The sequence below is a fragment of the Podarcis liolepis genome (genome assembly GCF_965112155.1).
Source record: "Podarcis liolepis genome assembly, chromosome: W".
Classification (NCBI taxonomy): Eukaryota; Metazoa; Chordata; class Lepidosauria; order Squamata; family Lacertidae; genus Podarcis; species Podarcis liolepis.
This window is the reverse complement of record NC_139568.1, coordinates 32,046,590-32,068,070: the sequence shown is the minus strand read 5'-3', so window position 1 is coordinate 32,068,070 and position 21,481 is coordinate 32,046,590. Positions and strand designations below refer to the sequence as shown.

Genomic DNA, 21,481 nt, shown 5'->3' with positions numbered 1-21,481 from the left:
GCCTCCTCTAGGGGAGTACTTTTGCAACAATGTTACTTTCAAAGCAATTTTCCAAAGGCAGTCCTGTCCTGCTTTCACTTTTCAATAGAAGGCAACAATTACAGAAAGTTCTTCTAATTCCAACTGCTACAAAGAGTCCCTTCCAATTCAAGAGCAGAGAAATTTTAAACAGTTACAAATCTGTATAAATGGTGCAACACTTTCTTATTGTCTCTGGCAGACCAGTATCAGGGATTGGGCAGTGGTCTCTCTTTTTTTCCCTCCAACTCCTTAAATCTCAAGTTCAAAGGCTTCCCTCTCACCCTCACTTCAGGGGGGGGGGGTTCTTACACCAGGCATTAAAATCTGAGTCCTTATAATTTAGTTTCAATAGCTTTAGCTTTAAAGGTCTTTGCTTTGCTTCTTTCTACAAGAGCGGAAGACGGACTTCCTTTTTGCATCTTTTCCGCTTCAGAGCCAAGTTCAAAGTCTTTTTTTATTCCCGATCAGAGGTAATCCAATCCTCTGATCTCCCGATTTTTTAAAAAAAGTCTTACTCACGGGTTGAAGTTTGTAAGCCGAATCTTCAAAGGAAAGAGTACAGCGCTCTCTGGCAACAGCTGCGCGGCTTCACTCCACGGAAGTAGCAGTCAACTCTCAGCGCCACGCCACCCCTGTTCTGCTCCGGAGCCCCTCGCGGGGTTCCTTTGACAGTTGGGGGGCGCTTCTGGCGCCCGCCGAGTCCCACGGCTGCAGGCTTTCCCCGCCTGCGGTTTTTTAACGGGTCCCTGCTGTGCCGTAGCGGTAGAACCCAGTTTCCGCGGAGCTTCCCCCTCCAGCTTAGAAGGAGACCGCCATTGCCGTTGGCGCCGCCCTTCGGAGGCTCCCTGTAACCCAAGTGCCCTTCCACCTCTCACCTCTGAGCTGATGGCAATTCCCTGACATCCACCCACCCCCCTCAAGACCCCCTCCCCATTGGTGGGGTCTCTAACAGCATCCCCCTCCTGGACTCTGGTAGAAGAGGGGGGAGGAACCCCAGAAAGAATAGTCGTCGTCCTCCGTGGATTCAAAAACTGCTTCCCATCCTCCCGTGTTCCTCTCTGCCGACGGGAAGTCCCAGTCAGATTCCTCCCCCTCAGGCAGCTCCTCGACTTTGTTCCGTAGTCCGTCCTCTCCCCCTGAGGATGGAAAGCCTACGAAGTCCCCCTCGTCATCCGTGGGTCCAAACACTTAGTCAAAGAACCTCCCTTGGGGTTTTAGCTTGTGTGGGAACAGAGCATGGAATTCCTCCACCAGATATTCCTCTGTGATGTAGCCTGCGGGAACCTACGCATTTTCTGAGCTGGGTTCCCCCTCCCAGGCCACCAAGTACTCTATCTGGTGCCCTTTCCACCTGGAATCGAATATTTCCGTTACTTCATTACAGCGTTCCCTCTCCTCTGCGTGTGGATGGGTAGACACCCCTTCCTCCCTTCCCGGGGAGCCGTGTCCCTCCCTATAAGGCGAAAGTAAGGACCTATGAAACACCGCATGTATTCTCATGCTGTCCGGCAATTTCAGCCTGAATGTCACTGGGTTGACCTGATGGATTACCTCAAAGGGCCCCAGCTGTCTAGGCTGCAGTTTTTTGCAACCCCCCCCCTTAAGGGCAACCCCTGGGATGACAACCACACTTTGTATGACCTCTCCTGGCCTGTGATGCCTGTCTGCCTGCTTTTTATATACCTCTTTGGCCCTTTCCAGGTTCAGTTGGAGCTGCTGGTGGAAAGCTTCCATCTCTTCTGCAAACTGCTCTGCCGCCGGAACACTCCATTCCCCCTCGCCCGTCCTGGGAAGGCCCTGGGGGGACACCCGTAGTTGGACATAAAGGGGCTCATCCCCGTGGACACATGTTCAGCATTGTTATATGCAAACTCAGCTAGTGCTAATTTCTCCACCCAATCGTTCTGCCTCTGGCTGATGTAGCAGCATAGGTACTGCTGTAATATGGCATTGGCTCTTTCGGCTTCCCCGTTGGTTTCTGGGTGTCTTGCCGTCAAGAAGCTCACCTCTACCTTCAACAGGCTCATGAGTTTACGCCAGAACCGTGAGGTGAACTGTCTTCCGCGATCGGAGACGACCCTCAATGGGGTCCCATGCAGTCGAAAGACATGATCCACGAACAGCTTGGCCGTTTCCTCGGCTGTCACCGCGTGGGAACATGCCACGAAGTGACACATTTTGGTCAGCAGGTTGACCGCCGCCGTCTTTCCTCGTGACCTGGGCAGTTCTGTCATGAAATCTATGGACACCACCTCCCAGGGTCTCCCGGTGTCGGTAAGGGTTCCAGTAAACCCGCCGGTGCTGCCCTTAGCCCTTTGGCCCTCTGACACCTGTCACACCCTCTCGCCTCTGAGCTGACGGCAGTTCCCTGACACCACCCCTTATCAGTTAAGATATTTGCACAATAAGACCAAAAGTGGCCATATAACCACAAAAGCCCCACGTATACAATACAGCCAAAACAACTTTACAAGGCAGCAAAATATAATAGGGGGACTACACACGCAAAGCAGCTCAAGCAAGCAGGAAAGTTTTGAATTGGCACTGTGAAAGATGACAAAGTTGGTGCCTATGAAATTATGTGGGGATGTTCCACAATTGAAATGCCACGTCAAGAGGCACGTTCCTCATGTGCTTGTAGCATGCTCAATAAGAGCCTGGCCCACAGCAGGTTGTAAGATGGTTGTAGGCTGGTGTAGGGGCAGGTGCTGCATCAGGCATTTTAAGAGCATGCTCTCGCAGACTGCCTTGTGACCAGTGTTGTGCAGTTCTCTTCAGTGTTTGGGGGCGCATGGCATCCAGAGAGCTACATGCATCTCCTGTCCCCAGATGCAGGCCTGTTGACTGCGGGCTTCTGGCGTTGAAGAGCATGAGCTAGTTGCTGAAGCTGCCTTGAGTATTTTGTGGTGCTTTGGGAAAGCAAGGGTGGTCTGTTACCCAGGCTTGTCACCCAATGTTCTGGTTTAGTTCCTCTTACTTTATTAACACTTTTGTGTAGTTTTTGCCGAGCTATATGCCATGATATCCATCGTTTAAAATGCCAGCTCTGTGTCTTGGTCACACACCAGCATGATCAAGAAATGGGAAACCAGGGGTGAAGCTGTGCAGAAAGAGGCTGCCTCCAGGAACATAGTTCCTGGACATTCCACCTCCTCTGCTCCCGGGAGTGAGCTGACAAGTGCTTGGGGTGAAAGATAGGGTATGCGCCCCCCCCCAGCAATATCCAGTCTTTGAATCCATTAAGGCTCTTCTTTGAAAGTCAAAAATGAGAGTGCTGCAGCTGCAAAGATGGGAATCAGAACCTGGTTGGGGAACGGGCTGGTGATAACTTGTTGTCTGTGTATATATCATTACAGTATGTTCTCTATTCACGCCCTACTCATCCCCTGCCTTCCAAAATGTTGGGAGTTTTGCTAGCATGTGAATGCAAAATGGGCTGTTTCAGAAGGAAGGCCTAGATATAAATTACATAAAAAACAGATTGTTGTAAAATATTCTGGCACATTACAGCTCTTGTCTTGCCTGTTAAAACTCCAATGTGAGACTCTTCCAGACACCTTGCTTGCCTCTTATTCCACCTGATTCTGCTTATTCCTGTTGTGGGGAGCTTGGCAATAAGGCTCGCCTCATAAACTGCATCCAGAGCAGCACTACAGGACTTCACTTTGACCTCCTTGTGGTTCAGCACAGTTCTTCTTCTTTGCTATTTTTGGCAGCTGGCATGCTTTGTGCATGTTGCTCTCCTCTCCTGTTCGTCACTTGCAAAGAATTCCTTTTTGTTTCCCATTCCTACCTTTTTGAAAATGGAGCTGTACGTGGCTCCAAGGCAAAAACAAATAGCCATTGCCTGGAGTATAAGAAGATGCTTTGTAAACCCTGAAGGAGCGTCTCCACCCCCATCATTCTGCCCGGACGCTAAGGTCCATCGCCGAGGGCCTTCTGGTGGTTCCCTCATTGCGAGAAGCAAAGCTACAGGGAACCAGGCAGAGGGCCTTCTAGGGAGTGGCGACCGCCCTGTGGAATGCCCTCCTATCAGATGTCAAAGAGATAAACAACTACCTGACATTCAGAAGACATCTGAAGGCAGCCCTGTTCGGGGAAGTTTTTAATGTGTGACATTTTAATGTATTTTTAATCTTTGTTGGAAGCTGCCCAACAAAATTATTATAAATGTGATGTATTTGGTACTGTAAAGGTAATGATCCTCAACCACAGCAATATTCCATAACAGGAGGAGTCTTTGTCACATTCGCTGGAATTACCATGTTCATTGATTTGTGTCTGTAAATCTGCCTCTACCCTTTAAATTTGATCTATAATTGGACCTCCTTAAATGGTTCAGATAAGATAGTCTGTATTTTCTCAGCAATGTCACTATCAGCGTCTCCCTTTTCATTATACATTCAGCAGACTTAATAAAATCAGCAGGACACCTCATTTGAAACTCTTTAATCGCTGCCTTTTTCTTTACTAAACCATTGAGGTGGTCAAGTGATGTACACAAATCATTTTAAATGGAAAATATGGCTTTCTGGGTGACCCAGCTAAACAGATAGTGGTATGCAAAACAAGTTAAAAAGTAATAAATGCCAAAAAATCTAATTGGCATAAAAAAATTGTCGCTAACTTTATTCAGTCTTCAAAAGCAGATCATCCTGAAATACTGTCTGGGCTGCACTGAAACATGATGATGATGTCTATGCAGGGAAGATTCACATTCTCTTCTGAACAAAGCTTATTTAAGATTGCCAAATAGTTCATAGCCGCTCTTTGCATGGACTTGTAATGCCTGGAGCTGACATCGGAAAGGGGGTTCTTCTGTTAGTATTTTTGTAGGACAGTTCTTGAAATCGCCAAATGTGTGTGTTTAAACCTTTGTGTGTGATTCATGTTTGCCACTCTGGTGTGCTCTGCCTTACTGTTTTATAGTGCAAACTAGAAACAATCCAGAAACCAATAAAATAAAACACAATTGAACTGGGGTAGATGAGACTGAATGGCCACCCGGATTCCTATATCTTTCTGTGCATGTGCTAAACCAACCCACTGAAATAATCTGTTCCTTTCAGCTGATCCAAATGATTTTAAAGCCCTAGTCTGCCTCTTCTCAGAGCTTCTGGCTTGGTCATACGTGGCTCAGTATATATTTTTCTAGAAAATATCTCAGCTGTTCTAGAAATGCTGCCCTAATCTATAAAAAAACAACAACTCCAGGATTTAGAGGGGTGCTTCTGGTGCTTCTAAAGGCTTGGTCATACCCAGTAGGATTTTTTTATTTGTCTTGAACAGCAGGACCACCCACCACCCTCTCTGCCATACCACACCACTATTCACTTTTGATATTGAGAATATTTTCAAAAGCATTTGGGAAGGGGGCTGGGGTTCAAGAAATAAAAGCTGAACATGCTCCCACTAAACCCTGGTACAGCTTCCGCAGGGAGTTTAGTATGAGTTATCTTTTTTTAATATATATGATTTTCCAATTTAACAATCCAATCAAATCACATTAAATATTCCAAACTATACATATACATATCAAATAATCCAAATATTCTGCCAAATTATAATTTTTTTATTATTGGGACTTCCCATGCTTTGGTGCCGGAGGAGACTCTTGAGAGTCCCATGGACTGCAAGAAGATCAAACCTATCCATTCTTAAGGAAATCAGCCCTGAGTGCTCACTGGAAGGACAGATCGTGAAGCTGAGGCTCCAATACTTTGGCCACCTCATGAGAAGAGAAGACTCCCTGGCAAAGACCCTGATGTTGGGAAAGATGGAGGGCACAAGGAGAAGGGGACGACAGAGGACGAGTTGGTTGGACAGTGTTCTCGAAGCTACGAACATGAGTTTGACCAAACTGCGGGAGGCAGTGGAAGACAGGAGTGCCTGGCGTGCTCTGGTCCATGGGGTCACGAAGAGTCGGACACGACTAAACAACAACAACAACAAATGCTTGAGTTCGGGGGGGGGGGGGCTCTGATCATCTCATGTTTCTGCTGCTTTTGCCAGTCATTTCTAATAGTTCCTTTAAATCTTCCTGTTGTTTTCTTTCTTTCACTGTCTCCAAGTTGTTTCCACAGATGAGTTGAAATAAAATCGTATGTTTCTGTGTGGATTTAATTGTGTGATACCCCTCTGTCCATGCAACATTTCCTCACCCACTGGTATTTCTGCCGAATCAATCGAAAAACCTTTTCGCTGCTGGCAGCTGCTATCTTCTCTCAGTTCCAATGAAACAATTCTTGGTGTCTGCTCATTAATTTTCCCAGATCGGTTGCATCAAACATTAGCCTTTCCAGGGGAGATTTACCAAATCATGCTTGAAATACAAATATAATGACATATTAAGAGCTCACCTCCCCCTATGACTATTTATAACTCTGCAGCTCGGTCTTATTCCATCATGGAATTTCCAAATTAAAACTGTGTCATCACTCCTTTGACTCATTCTAGGAAACCGTCCAAAATTTTTTAACATCTCTCCAGCAGCTAATGAGATCCTGCTTCTGTCTAATATCAGCAATTGGGGAATCTTTTATCTTCTTCCAGACAATTCAAAGATCAAAAGCTTTAATTATAATGTTATTTCCACACAGTTTATAGTTTAAAGCCATATTTATATCAACGAATATAAACTTTTCATTCTCGTTTGCTATAAATGATGTAAATGATTTTTCTGGTTTTTTTGCCAAGTATTATAATAAATCTGAGTCCTATAGTAGAAAAAGCTTTACCCCCCCCCCCATTTCCATTCCGTTCCAACATACCAGCTTGGATGTTATCCTTCTTCCACTCCGTCTCTTTTGGCACCTCAGTGGCTGGCTTAATTGGCAGATTAATTTCCCCATCCTCGCTCAAAGCATGTCCAAAACATAAATCCAATTTTTCATCTTAAGAAATGGAACTTGGGCGCTCCTGGGGACAGCGTCTGGGAGATCCAGACTCCCTCGGGGGCTTTCCATCCAGTGCCCCCACCCCCTCCTTCTTTACGAACTTGGGGGTTGTTAGTGGGCATCTGCGGATGGGACTGCATCTTCCCATCTTGGTATGAGTTATCAACCTACTTTTCCCCTTTGCCTTTCTTCAGAGTAAGGCTCTGTTTGTTATTGAGCTTGAATAAGAGATGCTGCTCTAAAGTAGCAAAACAAATGTACAGTCCTACCTCGGGTTGAATGTGCTTCAGGTTGAGCGCGTTCGGGTTGCGCTCCGTGGCAACCCGGAAGTAACAGAGTGTGTTACTTCCGGGTTTCGCCGCATGCGCAGACGCTCAAAATGATGTCACAAGCATGCGTGAAAGCGGCAAAACACGGCACGCGCCGTCGTGTCTTACGTTCCATTCAGGAAGGCGAACGGGGCTCCAGAACGGATCCCTTTCACATCCTGAGGTACCACTGTATAGGAATGTAAATGAGTATTTGTAAAGTTCTTGTCTCATCATTGCCTTTTCTGTTCTGTCATTTGAAAACCATAATGGTGTATTGGACGTAACACTAGTGAAAATTAAAATGAAAACTTCTTGCTCTTTTCAGGTTCAGGTTCATTGGCAGCTATGACAGTTTTTGAAGACGAATTCAAGCCTGACATGGAGGTAAACATTCTCTCTGCCTCCTGTACTCCCACTGTTTATTTGTGTAATTGTGATAGTAGCATAGTGTGATTTGTAGGATGGGGTTGCTTATTAATCTTTAATCCTTTGAATGATCTTTAATGGTTGGTTTTCAGTTACAGCAATGCCACAACAGTCTGAAGAGTCACTTTGTTGTCTTCTGTGGGGATTATCCAAAGTATTGTTTCTGTGCTAATAAATATGCACAAAACTTGAGTTAGACACAAAACTGTAAAATGTGTGTACCTACGTTCTCATGGAAAAATCAGTACAAGTCTGACACCTGTGCCTTGTGGATGTAATTGCAGGAATTCTGCAGGATGTGTTAAACACGTAACTGATGTTTCCTCAAATGCTGGTGTTTCCAGATATTTTGTGCCTGGCTCTTTAAGATATGAGTGCAAAAGTGAAACGTATGGGTGATTATTGGGTCTGTAATCTGAAAACAAAGATCATGGCCACTGGTCCCATCACCTCCTGGCAAATAGAAGGGCAAGAAATGGAGGCAGTGAGAGATTTTACTTCCTTGGGCTCCATGATCACTGCAGATGGTGACAGCAGTCATGAAATTAAAAGACGCCTGCTCCTTGGGAGAAAAGCAATGACAAACCTAGACAGCATCTTAAAAAGCAGAGAAATCACCTTGCCAACAAAGGTTAAAGCTATGGTTTTCCCAGTAGTGATGTATGGAAGTGAGAGTTGGACCATAAAGAAGGCTGATCGCCAAAGAATGGATGCTTTTGAATTATGGTGCTGGAGGAGACTCTTGAGAGTCCCATGGACTGCAAGAAGATCAAACCTATCCATTCTGAAGGAAATCAGCCCTGAGTGCTCACTGGAAGGACAGATCCTGAAGCCAAGGCTCCAATACTTTGGCCACCTCATGAGAGGAGAAGATTCCCTGGAAAAGACCCTGATGTTGGAAAAGATGAAGGGCACAAGGAGAAGGGGATGGCAGAGAATGAGATTGTTGGACAGTGTTCTCGAAGCTACCAGCATGAGTTTGACCAAACTGCAGGAAGACAGGAGTGTCTGGCGTGCTCTGGTCCATGGGGTCACGAAGAGTCGGACACAACTAAACGACTAAACAACAACAGTCTGTGCATGTTCTTCACAAAGCCACATTCTGTGCCCTTGAGGGTTTTTTTAAGTGGAGACTGGCATTGAAGTCACTTTTTGTGGCTTAGTGGTTCTCTACTCCCAGCTTGTCAAGGGTGAAATCCTCAGTACTCAGTGGTACCTCGGGTTACATACGCTTCAGGTTACAGACTCCGCTAACCACGAAATAGTACCTCTGGTTAAGAACTTTGCTTCAGGATGAGAACAGAAATCATGCAGCAGCAGCAGGAGGCCCCATTAGCTAAAGTGATGCTTCATGTTAAGAACAGTTTCAGGTTAAGAACAGACCTCCAGAACAAATTACCGTATTTTTCGCCCCATAGGACGCACTTTTTCCCCTCCAAAAATGAAGGGGAAATCTGGGTGCGTCCTATGGGGCGAATGCAGGCTTTCGCTGAAGCCTGGAGAGCGAGAGGCATCGGTGCGCACCGACCCCTCTCGCTCTCCAGGCTTCAGGAAGCTATCCGCAAGCCTTGCAAGCCCGGTGGGAGTACCCGCGGGCTCACAAGGCTTGCGGGCAGCAGCCTGCAGCCCCCGCGAGTGTCCGCAAGCCTTGCGCGCCCGGCAGGAGGTCCCGCCGGGTGCGCGAGGCTTGGGGCGGCAGCCTGTCGCCCGAAGCACGGGGAGCCCTTCGGAGGCCTCCCCGTGCTTTGGGCGAGTGTCTGCAAGCCTCCTGCGCCCGGCAGGAGGTCCCACCGGGTGCGCGAGGCTTGGGGCGGCAGCCTGTCGCCCGAAGCACGGGGAGCCCTCCGGAGGGCTCCCCCTGCTTCGGGCGAGTGTCTGCAAGCCTCCCGCGCCCGGCAGGAGGTCCCACCGGGTGTGCGAGGCTTGGGGCGGCAGCCTGTCGCCCGAAGCACGGGGAGCCCTCCGGAGGGCTCCCCCTGCTTCGGGCGAGTGTCTGCAAGCCTCGCGCGCCCGGCAGGAGGTCCCGCCGGGTGCGCGAGGCTTGGGGCTGCAGCCTGTCGCCCGAAGCACGGGGAGCCCTTCGGAGGGCTCCCCTTGCTTTGGGCGAGTGTCTGCAAGCCTCCGCGCCCGGCAGGAGGTCCCGCCGGGTGCGCAAGGCTTGGGGCGGCAGCCTGTCGCCCCGAAGCACGGGGAGCCCTCCAGAGGGCTTCCCCTGCTTCGGGCAGGTGAGCGCAAGGCTTGGGGCGGCAGCCAGGGCTGGGGGGGGGGGGAATAATTTTTAAAAATTCATTCCCCCCCCCCCAAAAAAATGAGGTGCGTCCTATGGGCCGGTGCGCCTTATAGGACGAAAAATACGGTAAGTACGTAACCAGAGGTACTACTGTACCATATTTGTGTGTTGAAACAGCAGAATGGCTAAAAATGGGAGCAGAAATAGTATGTTTCTAGTTGCTTAAAGGCCAACCTGATTTACCGTATTTTTTCCTCTATAACACGCAGATTTTTTCTCCTAAAAAGGAAGGGGAAATGTCTGTGCGTGTTATGGAGCGAATGTGTGGTCCCTGGAGCCAAAAAAATAGACAAAAATCAAACCGCGCTTCACGGAGAAGGGAAACCTGAAAAGAGGAAGTGGCTGCGTTCCTGCATTCTGCCTCAGGGTCTTACTGCCCACCCTCCTCTGTTTCGTTGCTGTGTTTGCTCAAACGGAACAAAGAGCAGGGAAAGCCCCTCCCCTCCAGGCAAGCAGAGGGGAAAGGAGAGTCGTTCATTCTAATTCCTCTCTGTGCTCTGGTGCTGCGTCTAGGGACTAGCAGGCAGCATGCAGGTGGGAGAGAGAGAGAGAGAGAGAGAGAGAGAGAGAGAGAGAGAGCTGGCTGGTTTGGGTGCTTGGGTGGGGGGAAACTTTTGCCTTTCTTTCCTCCCTCCCGTTAAATTCCTCTCCTGCATTTTTAGCCAGCTGCTTCTCTGCACACCCCTCTCATGCTCCTTTCCCCTTCTTTGTTTTTCCTTCCCTCCCCACTTAAAATGTGGTTACAAAGCATAGATCCACATGGATCCTCAGGATCTTTGCATTGGGTCACCCCAAATTCACCATCAGATCACATAGCATGTCCATGGCTACAGCCTACCCCCCCAAAATCACGCACCCACTGTTGCCTGGGGCTGCAATGGTGCAAAAACGTGGTTAAAAAGCATGGATCCACATGGATCCTCAGGATCTTTGCATTGGGTCACCCCAAATTCACCATCAGATCACATGTCTGTGGCCACAGCATGAAGCACAAAAATGATACATCCACTGTTTCATTCAGAATGTTTTTTCCCTTGTTTTCCTCCTCTAAAAACGATGTGCGTGTTATGGTCAGGTGCGTGTTATAGAGCGAAAAATACGGTAAACAATTGTCATGTACACAATCAAGTGGCATTTTTAATTGGCTGCTGAATTGAGCATAAACAGGAATCTATTAATTTTGGTTGGCCGTGGTAGCTGATGCTACTGCCTCTGAGTGTCTGAAAACAATGGACTTTGCTTTCTGAGTCCTTTGAAGGAAGCCCAGTACAAAGTAATGGAAGGAAGAGCCCCTACCTGTCCCTTGCCAGAGGTGTTCGCTCTTGGAGGTTCTATTTATTCTCACAGAGAAGAGCAAAATGTGACTCAGCACTCAGTTGAAGTCGACAGCTTGTCTTGGGAAAGGAATCACCTTCAACCCAACATTTTTACTTGATGGGTGATTGTATTAATGAGTTGGATCTTAACTGCTTCTATCCTGGTAATATCGCTACTTTAGTCACAGTGAACATCTAGATAGGCCAGGCTCCTGTGTCACCCTCGCAGAGTTCACAAGACTCAGATTAGCAGGCCAGTGCTAACCCAGCAATTCTTAGCTTTTATTCTTGATTGGGAATGGATGTGTTGAGAATGGAGAAGACCAATACTTTGTGTGCCTGTGGTGTCACTTGTCAAGGTGCAGAAGCATCACAAAAGAGGGGCTGCCCCATTTGCCCCAGGGTCTTCACACCTGACTGTACTGCCTTGGCAGTCTTTTCATTTATTTATGATTTTACTGGTTTATTCATTTCCATACCACTCTTCATCCAAAAATCATCACCATTACTATATTAATAATGCTTTAGACAGAGCAGCTTGCTCTGTCCTCTGACCAGAAGAAAGAAGCAAGTTTCCATTTTGAAACAGCTTATAACCACATTTATATGAAAGAATTGAAGTGAGGATCCCCTCCAGTCTTGCCACATTCCTTCTCCTTCATCTTTCAGCCAGGGAACACGCCCCTCCCTAGTTGAAAAAAACAAATGTTTTATTGGCTAATCTGGTTTTATGGGAGGGAGAGAATTGTATCCTGCTCTGACTACTGTAGATAGCATGGGCTACCAAGTGCATGTGGGTTTGGATGGCAAAAAGGCTTTAATTCTGTTTGTGTGTGTGTTTTTCTAACTATGAAGGGAGGCTCTATCTTGGTCATTATGAAGTACCCCTTTTTAGATGGGTGTTCTCTAGCACAAATTCTTGGAAGGTTTAGTAGCATAACAGGTTGCATGATGACAGCTCCTCTGTGAATAGACTGAACAATATTTGGTAAATCCACGTACCACTCAAATGTGTTAATGTTGAATTGGTCAACTGCTGATGCACATGCAGTGAAAATAACTTTAAAAATCTTGGTGCCATGGTCATTAAAATGTGTAGAAAATTAATATTTTTTCTGTCAAGATTAATGCAGCTCCTTTTGTTTGTCAGAATATCTTGATAGAGCTTTTAAAGGGCAGTGGTGTTCTTCAAGACCATCACATCACAGATAAATTATTCAAAGGCAAACTGTCCTGCACCCTCTGGTATCAACTTGCAAATTAGCATCTGGAATCTAAACAAGCTTAATGAAATCAGCAGCTGAATATTCTGTGCTACTGAAGCTGTTCACCAAAAGCATTGATCATTTGATCAGCCCCACTAATGAAGCCAGCATTCATATGCAGCGTGTCACTGCTCCTGAGTGTCAGTCACTCATACAGGAAGCCTAAATGAGACTGATGAGGCGCCAGCACCTGATCAAGTTTGAAGTTTCGGCAGTTGTCAAAAAACAAACAAAAACTCCCAACTATCAGCATTGTTGTCAGCCATTATTCAGGTGCCTGGCCGCAAATAATTATGTCAGTAATTTCCTTCACTCTCCACAACACCCCCATCTGAGCCTTGTTATTTCACATCCATCCTGAACTACAGATCCTGAATCTTCCACCATTTAAGTCCAGAAAAGCAGTCTATTGGTCAGTCTACCCTTGCACTCTAGAGCTGTGGTTTCAAAATGCTCTGGGAGGCAGGAGGCTGGACTGTATCTTTCTACAGATTTCGAAGTGCATGTGAGATCTGCACACAGAACCCACCAGCCACCCTCATCCTATTAAAGCAGAGGGGTTTCACATTCCGCTGCAGTGGGAATGTGAAGAGAATTGCAGACAATGCATTTGTCATTATGCTAATTTGCAAGTTGATACCAGAGGGTGCAGGACAGTTTGCCTTTGAATAATTTATCTGTCTTGAAGAACACCGTTGCCCTTTAAAAGCTCTATCAAGATATTCTGACAATTAGCAAACAAAGGAGCTGCATTAATCTTGACAGTAAAAATATTAATTTTCTACACATTTTAATGACCATGGCACCAAGATTTTAAAAGTTATTTTCACTGCATGTGCATCAGCAGTTGACCAATTCAACATTAACACATTTGAGTGTTTGTTTACAATTTATTTTTAGATGTTTACAATGTGCAGAAGACAAATCATACAGCATGACATTTTTGCTAAATGCCCCAAAGACAAGGACTCTTATATTGAACCTTGGCCTGCTTCAGATCGAGTTTTGTAGCATGGGGTGAAAGAATGCTACTTTTGACCTATGTGTCTTGTGATTCCATTTGGAGATTCAGCCTCTTTTCCCCACTTTATTGTTATGTCAGAAAAGGTGGGTTTGCATGGTGCGTGGCGTGGCTGAAGTAGTAATGTTTCCTTGCTTCTCTGAAAAGCTTCTACCTGCAGTAACCCGTTGCAGAGCACCTGTGTTCTTGTAAAATGTAGTTAACAGAACAGCCTGAAGGTTTGCTGTGCCAGAATGTGAGCCAAGGATAAGCTGTAGCAGCACACATGTTGATGGTCAAGGCCCAGCATTACTGCCAGGAAGTCTCATCCATGCATGAAGAGTTTATTGTTGTGCAAAGCACACTTCAAATATCAGACCCATACAAGGGGTGAATTCTCATGATGAAACAACCTCTTGTTTATTTATTGCTGCCAAAGCTTGTGTGTCTATGGTGTCCGTCATAGTTATATAGGCAACCTAGACAACACCCCCCCCCCCACTCCTAGATGTTTAAATTCTCAAACAGAGTGGGGGACCCATGACCTCATAATTTCTCTTGCCTTGAGATCTGGAAGATTACTGTGTGGTTACGTCACCTGTTTGATTTCCTGCCTCACTGAAGCAAACATTCACATGGCATTTGGTCTGTAACATGGAAAGCTGCCACCTTTCAGTTCCCCGTGTGGAACTGGGAAGTTGTGAATCTTTTGTGTTCCTAATGCTTTTACTCCTTGCTGCTGAACGGTAACTAGAACAGCCTGGCTACTGCATTAGGAATATCACCAGTGAGGTAAAATGCTTCACAAATGTACACAGCTTGCTGTAGCATTGTATGCTGGAGACCGGGTTAGGGTCACTTCATCCAGCTATTTCTGGATGCAAGGAAGAAATTGCTTAATTGGGTGAGGGTCAGTACAGGAGTAAATCTAGTCAGCTTGGCTAAAGTGGTGCCCATTTTGAAAATTATTTGTATGGCAGCATAAGCTTCTGTGCTGCATTATTTTTTATGGGTCCTTCAATGAATCAGTTCATGAACAAGTTTGACCTTTCATTATGTAACTCACTAAATTAATATGAGAGTGTATATCTTGTACTGAGATTTTTTTTATACCCATCACTGCTTTTAAATTAATACAGCTGAGGTACTGTGCGCAAAATAAGTTTTCAGTGCTATCCTATGAATGTTGATTTGGAAGTAAGTCCCACCAAGCTCACTTGGATTCCTGGGTAAATAAATGCACCTTGGATCACCTTTCCATGGATGCTAGATGATTCCGTGTGTTGTGGGGTGGGGGAGGAAGGGAAACTTGTGGCCCTCCAGATGTTGTTGGACTTCCACCAGCCCCAGCCAGCATGGGGCAGTAGTTATGGATGATGGAAGCTTTAGTCCAACATCTAAAGGGCCCCTGCTGTAGGAAATTGTCTCTTTAATTTTAGCAACTGGAGACTTGGTGTATGTGGGGTGACCTCACATTGATTTCCTCTGCCCCTGGTCTCCTGCCTTTGTGATAGCAGACAGCAGTGTTCTCCAGTTACAAAACTTGTGTTTCTTAATGACTTAGGAACTTGTGTGAAAAGCATTGGATGGAGTGGAGAACTGGCACCACAAATTGGATGCTCTATACTCTTCCATCTGCAAATCAGTGAAGTGACCAAGGCACTTACTTGTAAGACAAATGTGGAAATGTTGTGTGCTGGGGATGGGGAAGGGGAGAAACAGACCTGACTTTGGGACTCTTGCCACTGCTGTCAGAGAGGGAGGTAATCTATCAGTTTTGGAGCATCTACAAAATGCAACTCTCCTGATAACGGGTTTAAAGTAAAGATTTAATGCCGTCCTCTCTCTACTATGATGTTGCAGTGACAGTTTAAAACTCATTCTCTAAATCTCAGCAGACTTTACAGCCAGCAGTGGGCCAATATAGAGTTTAATGGCATTACAACACATAAATCATCTTTTAAAGATGCTACCAGTAGCTCCAAAATTAAATGCAGACAATGTCCTCAGTTATAAATAATTTATCAAACACCATTTTGGATGAGCCTTCATGCTGAGTTATTTATTTTAGCCTTTACTGTTCAATTCCTCAGATACATTTTGAGAGATCCATTACTGGTCAGTTTAATGAACTTGGGGGTCTGCTGTGCCCCCCTCCAGCAGTTTGGCACATCTGTGGTGACCATTACATGGCTGGTCCAGACCTCTTTGTGCCTTTTACAAGTGCTGCCCATTTGTCATGTGGCGGTAAATGGAGGAGCATATTGGAGCCTTGGGACCCATTGCGTGATGCAGCAATGGAGGCAAGCCGAGCGCTCCATAAAGGGCTGCTTGTCACAGCTGACTTGTATTACAGTCCATCACTCTTACTGTAATCTCATTTAAGGAGCAGCCGTGGGCCCCAGAGAAGAATATTCACAGTTAGCTTGGGCTTTGTAACCATAAAGGAGGAAGTGCTCCTTTTATATACTCAGAACTTTTAGGGTACTTTTTTAGATTAATTCTTGCCCTGCGTCATTTGTGCTACCATCGTTAAGACTGCGACTGTCAGCACATTCAATATACACCTCTGTTTTGCAGCTTTAAGAACTTCATTCGGTGGTAGAAATTAGCATATGTGGCATGTATGCAGGGCCAATTTTTCCTGAGCAATGTTTCACAATGCCATTCTTGAGCAAAAACAATATTCCACTCGTATGCAACTGTTTCTTTAATTAATAGGATTTAATAAAATGGATGTTAAAAATGTTACATGGGCCTGATGGTGGTAGGTGGTACTTGATTTGGTAAAGTGGAGTTTGGTTTTGTCAGTTTAAATGTGTAAAATGGCTTTGAAAGCATGCTAAAATAGTGTTGAATTTGGCACAGAGCAGGCAAGCAGCTGTATTTTCAGTCTGAGGAAGAATGCCTCTGTTTTTCTGGTAGTATCAAGTACAGTGGTGCCTCGCAAGATGAAATTAATTCGTTCCGCGAGTTTTTTCGTCTAGCGAATTTTTCGTCTTGCGAAGCACGAAATCCCATAGGAATGCATTGAAATTCAATTAATGCGTTCCTATGGTCAAAAAAAGTCCAAACAAAGCCAAATTTGGTACAACAAGAGTTTATTAAGTGCTCTTTAAAGTCACACATACTGTAAAGAGCATTTCAAAAACTGAAGGAACAATAAATTAAGTTTCTAAACATGACAGGAAAACATTTAAAAATCAACAAAGTGTACAGTACATTTTCTAAGACTCTGGGGGACAACTCGAAGAAGGTTCCTCTTCCACTCTTTGCTTATTCCTGTTCCCCCAGAGTCTTAGAAAATGCCTATTGCTGTTCCCCCAGCCACCCACCACACAGAAATTCAAATCCAGATTTTTTTAAAAAAACCAGCAGAGTGGCCCAATGGTCACAGGAAATCATAAAAATGCAGAAAAAACCACACAAGCTTCCAGATTCTTGCAAACCCCTCCTCAACTGTTCCCCCAGCCACCCACCACACAGAAATTCAAATCCAGAATTTTTTTAAAAAAACAGCAGAGTGGCCCAATGGTCACAGAAAAGCATAAAAATGCAGGAAAAAGACACACAAGCTTCCAGATTCTTGCAAACCCCTCCCCAACACCAAGTCCTTGAATTCCAAACACCCCAACCCAAAATCCAACCCCCCCCAAAAAAAAAGTTTTAAAAGTTTAACTTACCAAATGGCTGCAAAAGAAGTTTTGGAAAAGCTTCAAAAATCACCAAAGTCTTCAAAAACCTCAAAAAAGGCTACCACACCGCGTTCTATGAGTTGCTCCTCGAAGTCAAGTCGCAACTGTATTAACGGTGTTAAGAAAAAGGAAACAAACTTGCAAGATGTTTTCGTTTTTCGTCTTGCGAAGCAGCTCAAAAAACGCAAAACCCTTTCGTCTAGTGAGTTTTTTGTCTTGTGAGGCATTCGTCTTGCGGGGCACCACTGTATTATGTTTGCTTATTTCAGTACATCTTTTTCTTTCTAAACTGAGGAATGTCGCTGAGATAGGGTCACATGAACATGTCTGAGGCTTGTCCAAGGACTCGTATTTGATGACAAAAATCCCGGAAGCCCATCTTTCACAGGGGGGTGGTTTCTGCTTTTAATTCTGAACCAGGACAAAGCTTAGGTTGAGTGTGTTCTGAACAGTCATTTTGTTCAGTGGAAGCAAATGAGGCAAGCAGAATGCAGACCTCTCTGCCTGTGTCACAACTGAGCTGTGAGACTCTTGGGGGCCTCTGCAGAAAGCACCATATATGGATAATGATGCTGGACTGCAACTCCCAGCAGCTGTTGAACACATCCAAAAATATCTGAAGGACCACAAATTACTCATCCCTTAGATCAAAATACCCTCCTTCCCCTGCTTGCTTTTCCAAGTGGACTTTGGTTTGGATGTTCTCTTCCTTGGAATAGTTACAGCATTTATGGATACACTTCATTGCTTATTTGAATTGAGCAATATTTCCAGTTGCACAGGTTCTACGAAAAGGATCTTGGGCCTTGCAAACAGATCCTGTTCTGCATTTGGTTTCTATGGAAGTTTTGCTTCAGGAGATGATTACTCCAATGGAGGCTGGTGGCTGGCATTGTGCAATTGCTTGGAAATATGGGAAGGGGGGCAAATGTCTGATACCCACTTTGAATTTTTTTCCTAGGAGGAAGAAGCCAAACAGCTTGTGAGAGACGCCATAGCAGCTGGCATATACAACGATCTGGGCTCTGGCAGTAACATTGATATTTGCATCCTCAGTAAGAACAAGCTGGACTTTCTCCGTCCCTACGATATGCCCAACAAAAAAGGGGAAAGGTGAGCGTGTCCCTGTTTAAATTGTTTCCACAGACAAGAGAGTTAAACCTTCAGGTACCAGGAACAGGCAGATTATGCCTTCACAGTGCAAACACTTGTAATTGAAATGTTACAGGTAATCGTATCCCAATTGTTGAGGCTGCACACTGTTCTAGCTTAGATAATTAAAACGCACTCTTGAAAAATAAATGCAACAAGAATTGTTCTGCCTGAAGTAGTTGTCAGCCTAAGAGAAAGTCTGCTAGTTCCAAAAGTGGAGTGAGTTCATTTTAATAGGAACGAAGGGTATTTTCGAGAGACATGCACAAAGACTCCTGGATAAACTTAGCAGTTATGGAATATGAAGAGAGGCCCTCCTGCACATCAGAAATGGTTAGATAGCAGGAAGCCAAGAGAGTAGAAATACAGGTGGCTCCCCATTTATGTGGGAGTTCCATTCCGGGCCCCTGCACACATACGCAAAATTGCATAAAATGGGGAGCACCTGGTGGCTTGTGGGGAGACCAACCCCAGAGCCCAAAGAAAACCTTTTCAGGAGGGTTTACTCATGAATGAGCCTGAAGGGTGGCAGCAGGGCTTTGTTGAGCTACTCAGCCTCCCTGCCTGGCAGCTGCAGTTGCCTCTTCCCAGCGCATCAGCTGAGCAAGCCCTGCCACCCCCTGGCTTGTGAGTAGAACCTCCCCAGAGCCCTGGGGTGGGTGTCCTTGTGAGCCAGGATTCACGCTGCTCCCCATTTCCAGATACCTCTTCTGGGTTCCTGGCACCACACGTGTGTGCAGTCATGCACAATAGATTGCACATAAATGGGGACTTGCTTATAAATTGACAGTTCTCCATATGAAAAGAATGTGGAGCTGTAGAAAGCAGAGACCTCCAAGGATCAGTATTGAGACCTGTGCTTTTTAACTTGTTTATAAACTATATTTGCTTCGGGGTGAGCAGTGAGGTGGCCAGATTTGCTGATGATATTAAATTGTTCAGGTTTGTTAAAACAATTTGAGACTGTGAAGAGCTCCAAAGGACCTCTCCAAACTGAGTGAAAGGGAGGCAAAGGAGCAAAGGCAGTTGAGTGTAAATAAGTGTAAAGTGATGTATTTTGTGGCATTTTTTTTTTAATTTCACATATACACTCATAGGGTCTGAACTGGCAGTGACTGATCAGGAATGAGACCTTGGGTTTGTAGTCGATAGCTCAATGAAGATGTTGACTCTGTGTGTGGCAGCTGTGAAAAAGGCAAATTCCGTGCTAGGGATCATTAGGAAAAGAATTTAAAATAAAACTGCCAACATCATTGTGTCATTATACCAATCTATGGTGGAACTGCCTTTGAAATACTATAAACGGCTCTGGTCCCCTCACCTTAAAAGGGTAGAGTTGGAAAAAGTTGAGAAACGTGCAACCAAAATGATCAAGGTGGTGTAACAGGTTGATATCTTTGAGACTTTTAAGTTCACACGAAAGGCAAGCAAGAGGTGACCTGATAGATGTTTATAAAATTATGCATGACATAAAGTGGCTAGGGAGGTTTTCTCCCTCAACAACAACAGAACTCATAGACATGCAATGAAGCTGAATGTTGGAAGAACCAGGAAATATAAAGTACTTCATGCAGCACATAGTTAAACTATGGAACATGCTCCCACAGGAGGCAGTGATTACTTTAAGAGAGGTTAAGGCTACCAGGGGCTACTAACCAAGATGCCTGTGTTCTACCTTCACTGTCAGAAGCAGTATGCTTTGGAATACAAGTTGCTGGTAGTGGCAGGTGGGCAGAGTGCAGTTTTGCTCATGTTCTGCTTATGGGCTTCCTCCATGTATCTGGTTGGCCACTGTGAGAAGAGGATGCTAGACTGGGTGGGCAATTGGCCTAATCCAGGAGGCTGTTCTTATGTTCTTAAAGTGCAATTGTCCAGCGCAAATAGTATGGTGTGAAAAGGCAGTAGCTGGGATTGTGACCCTTTAGGGAGACCAGTATTCCCTGTACATCTGCTGTGTCTTTGCCAAGGACATGGCTGTTTCAAAGTAGGGAAGAGTAAGAACTTTCAATTTTTGTTTGCAAGGGAATAGCCACTTTGCTGTGCAGTTTTCCATTCTGTTCCGTGCACCAGGTTATTCTTGGAGTTGCACTAGGATGTGGGCAATAACAAGAACTGCATCATTTTGCATGGCAGCAGCTATTTACTTCTTTCAAAGACTAGAAAGGACCATTTGGGAACATACTACTTACCGACCTTGAAAAAGGATCCTGTCTTTGCAGGAGCCACTTTCCCTGTGTTTGTAACCTTCTGTAAAAAGAAAAGGCTTATTGTAATCAGCTTTCTGGGTCACTGTCCTAATGCAATCCACAACTCCCAGAAAGGTCACCTGGGGTTTCCACTCATAGCCTCCAACTGGGCTAACTGGCGGCACTGACATTCTCTCTGTCCAGGAGAGGTTCTTCAAAAGCCATAGTGCAAGAGGGATATGGGTTACAAATACAGAATGAGGTGCTCTTGGCAGGGGTCGAAGCTCTAACTTGACTTTCTGCTCCAAAATGGAGTCTTCCTTTCCAATAACCTTGTCTTAGAATGTATTCACATGCAGCATTAAACAGTTGTATTTTAATCTATGTGTACAGATGCCTCCCTCTTGGCCCATGTCTAACTGCCCTGCAGCAGAGGAAATAAGCTGGAGTCTGGCTTGTTGTGACTTGTAACTCAGGGCCTTGTGGTTTGTTTCCTCTGTGTGGTAGTCAGAAGTGGGTGATTAACTTGCTGTGTTCTATTTGGGAAAAGGGCAACTTTACTCAGTACAGCAACTAGATCTAAGTATATATCTCAATCTCCATCTGCCCCCCTTGTTAGTGGGATTTCTGGCAGACACACATTACTCTCTATAATTGCTTCTCTATTCTCCCCCTCCACCCTCAAACAGGCAAGGGCGATACAGCTGTGAGAGGGGAACTACAGGTGTGCTCTATACGAAAGTTACACCCTTGGATCTTGAAGTGGCAGATGAGACAGTGCAAACAATGGATACATCTTGACTTACTGGGAACTTCTGGGCAGTGGAAGAGGATTGAGAATTTTCATACCTGAATTCTGCATCTGTATGCTGGCATTAATGTTCTGTATGCAGTTTAAATAAAAACCAATATGAATTGACCGG

General features: G+C 45.3%; 1 protein-coding gene across 2 annotated transcripts in view; it reads left to right on the top strand.

Moving 5' to 3' along the window:
- Positions 1-21,477, top strand: part of LOC310697693 (proteasome subunit beta type-7-like) — a 41,285-nt gene extending 19,808 nt beyond the window's left edge. The window contains exons 6-8 of one of the 2 annotated variants that reach the window (XM_083484396.1): positions 7,554-7,612; positions 18,182-18,333; positions 21,248-21,477. In XM_083484396.1, the coding sequence (XP_083340522.1) occupies positions 7,554-7,612; positions 18,182-18,333; positions 21,248-21,359 (323 nt within the window). In that variant the 3' untranslated portion in view covers positions 21,360-21,477. Of the gene's footprint in view, positions 1-1,722; positions 4,466-7,553; positions 7,613-18,181; positions 18,334-21,247 lie in introns of those variants that run through there. The other variant, XM_083484397.1, reaches the window with a different exon arrangement.
- The last annotated feature ends 4 nt before the right edge of the window (positions 21,478-21,481 follow it).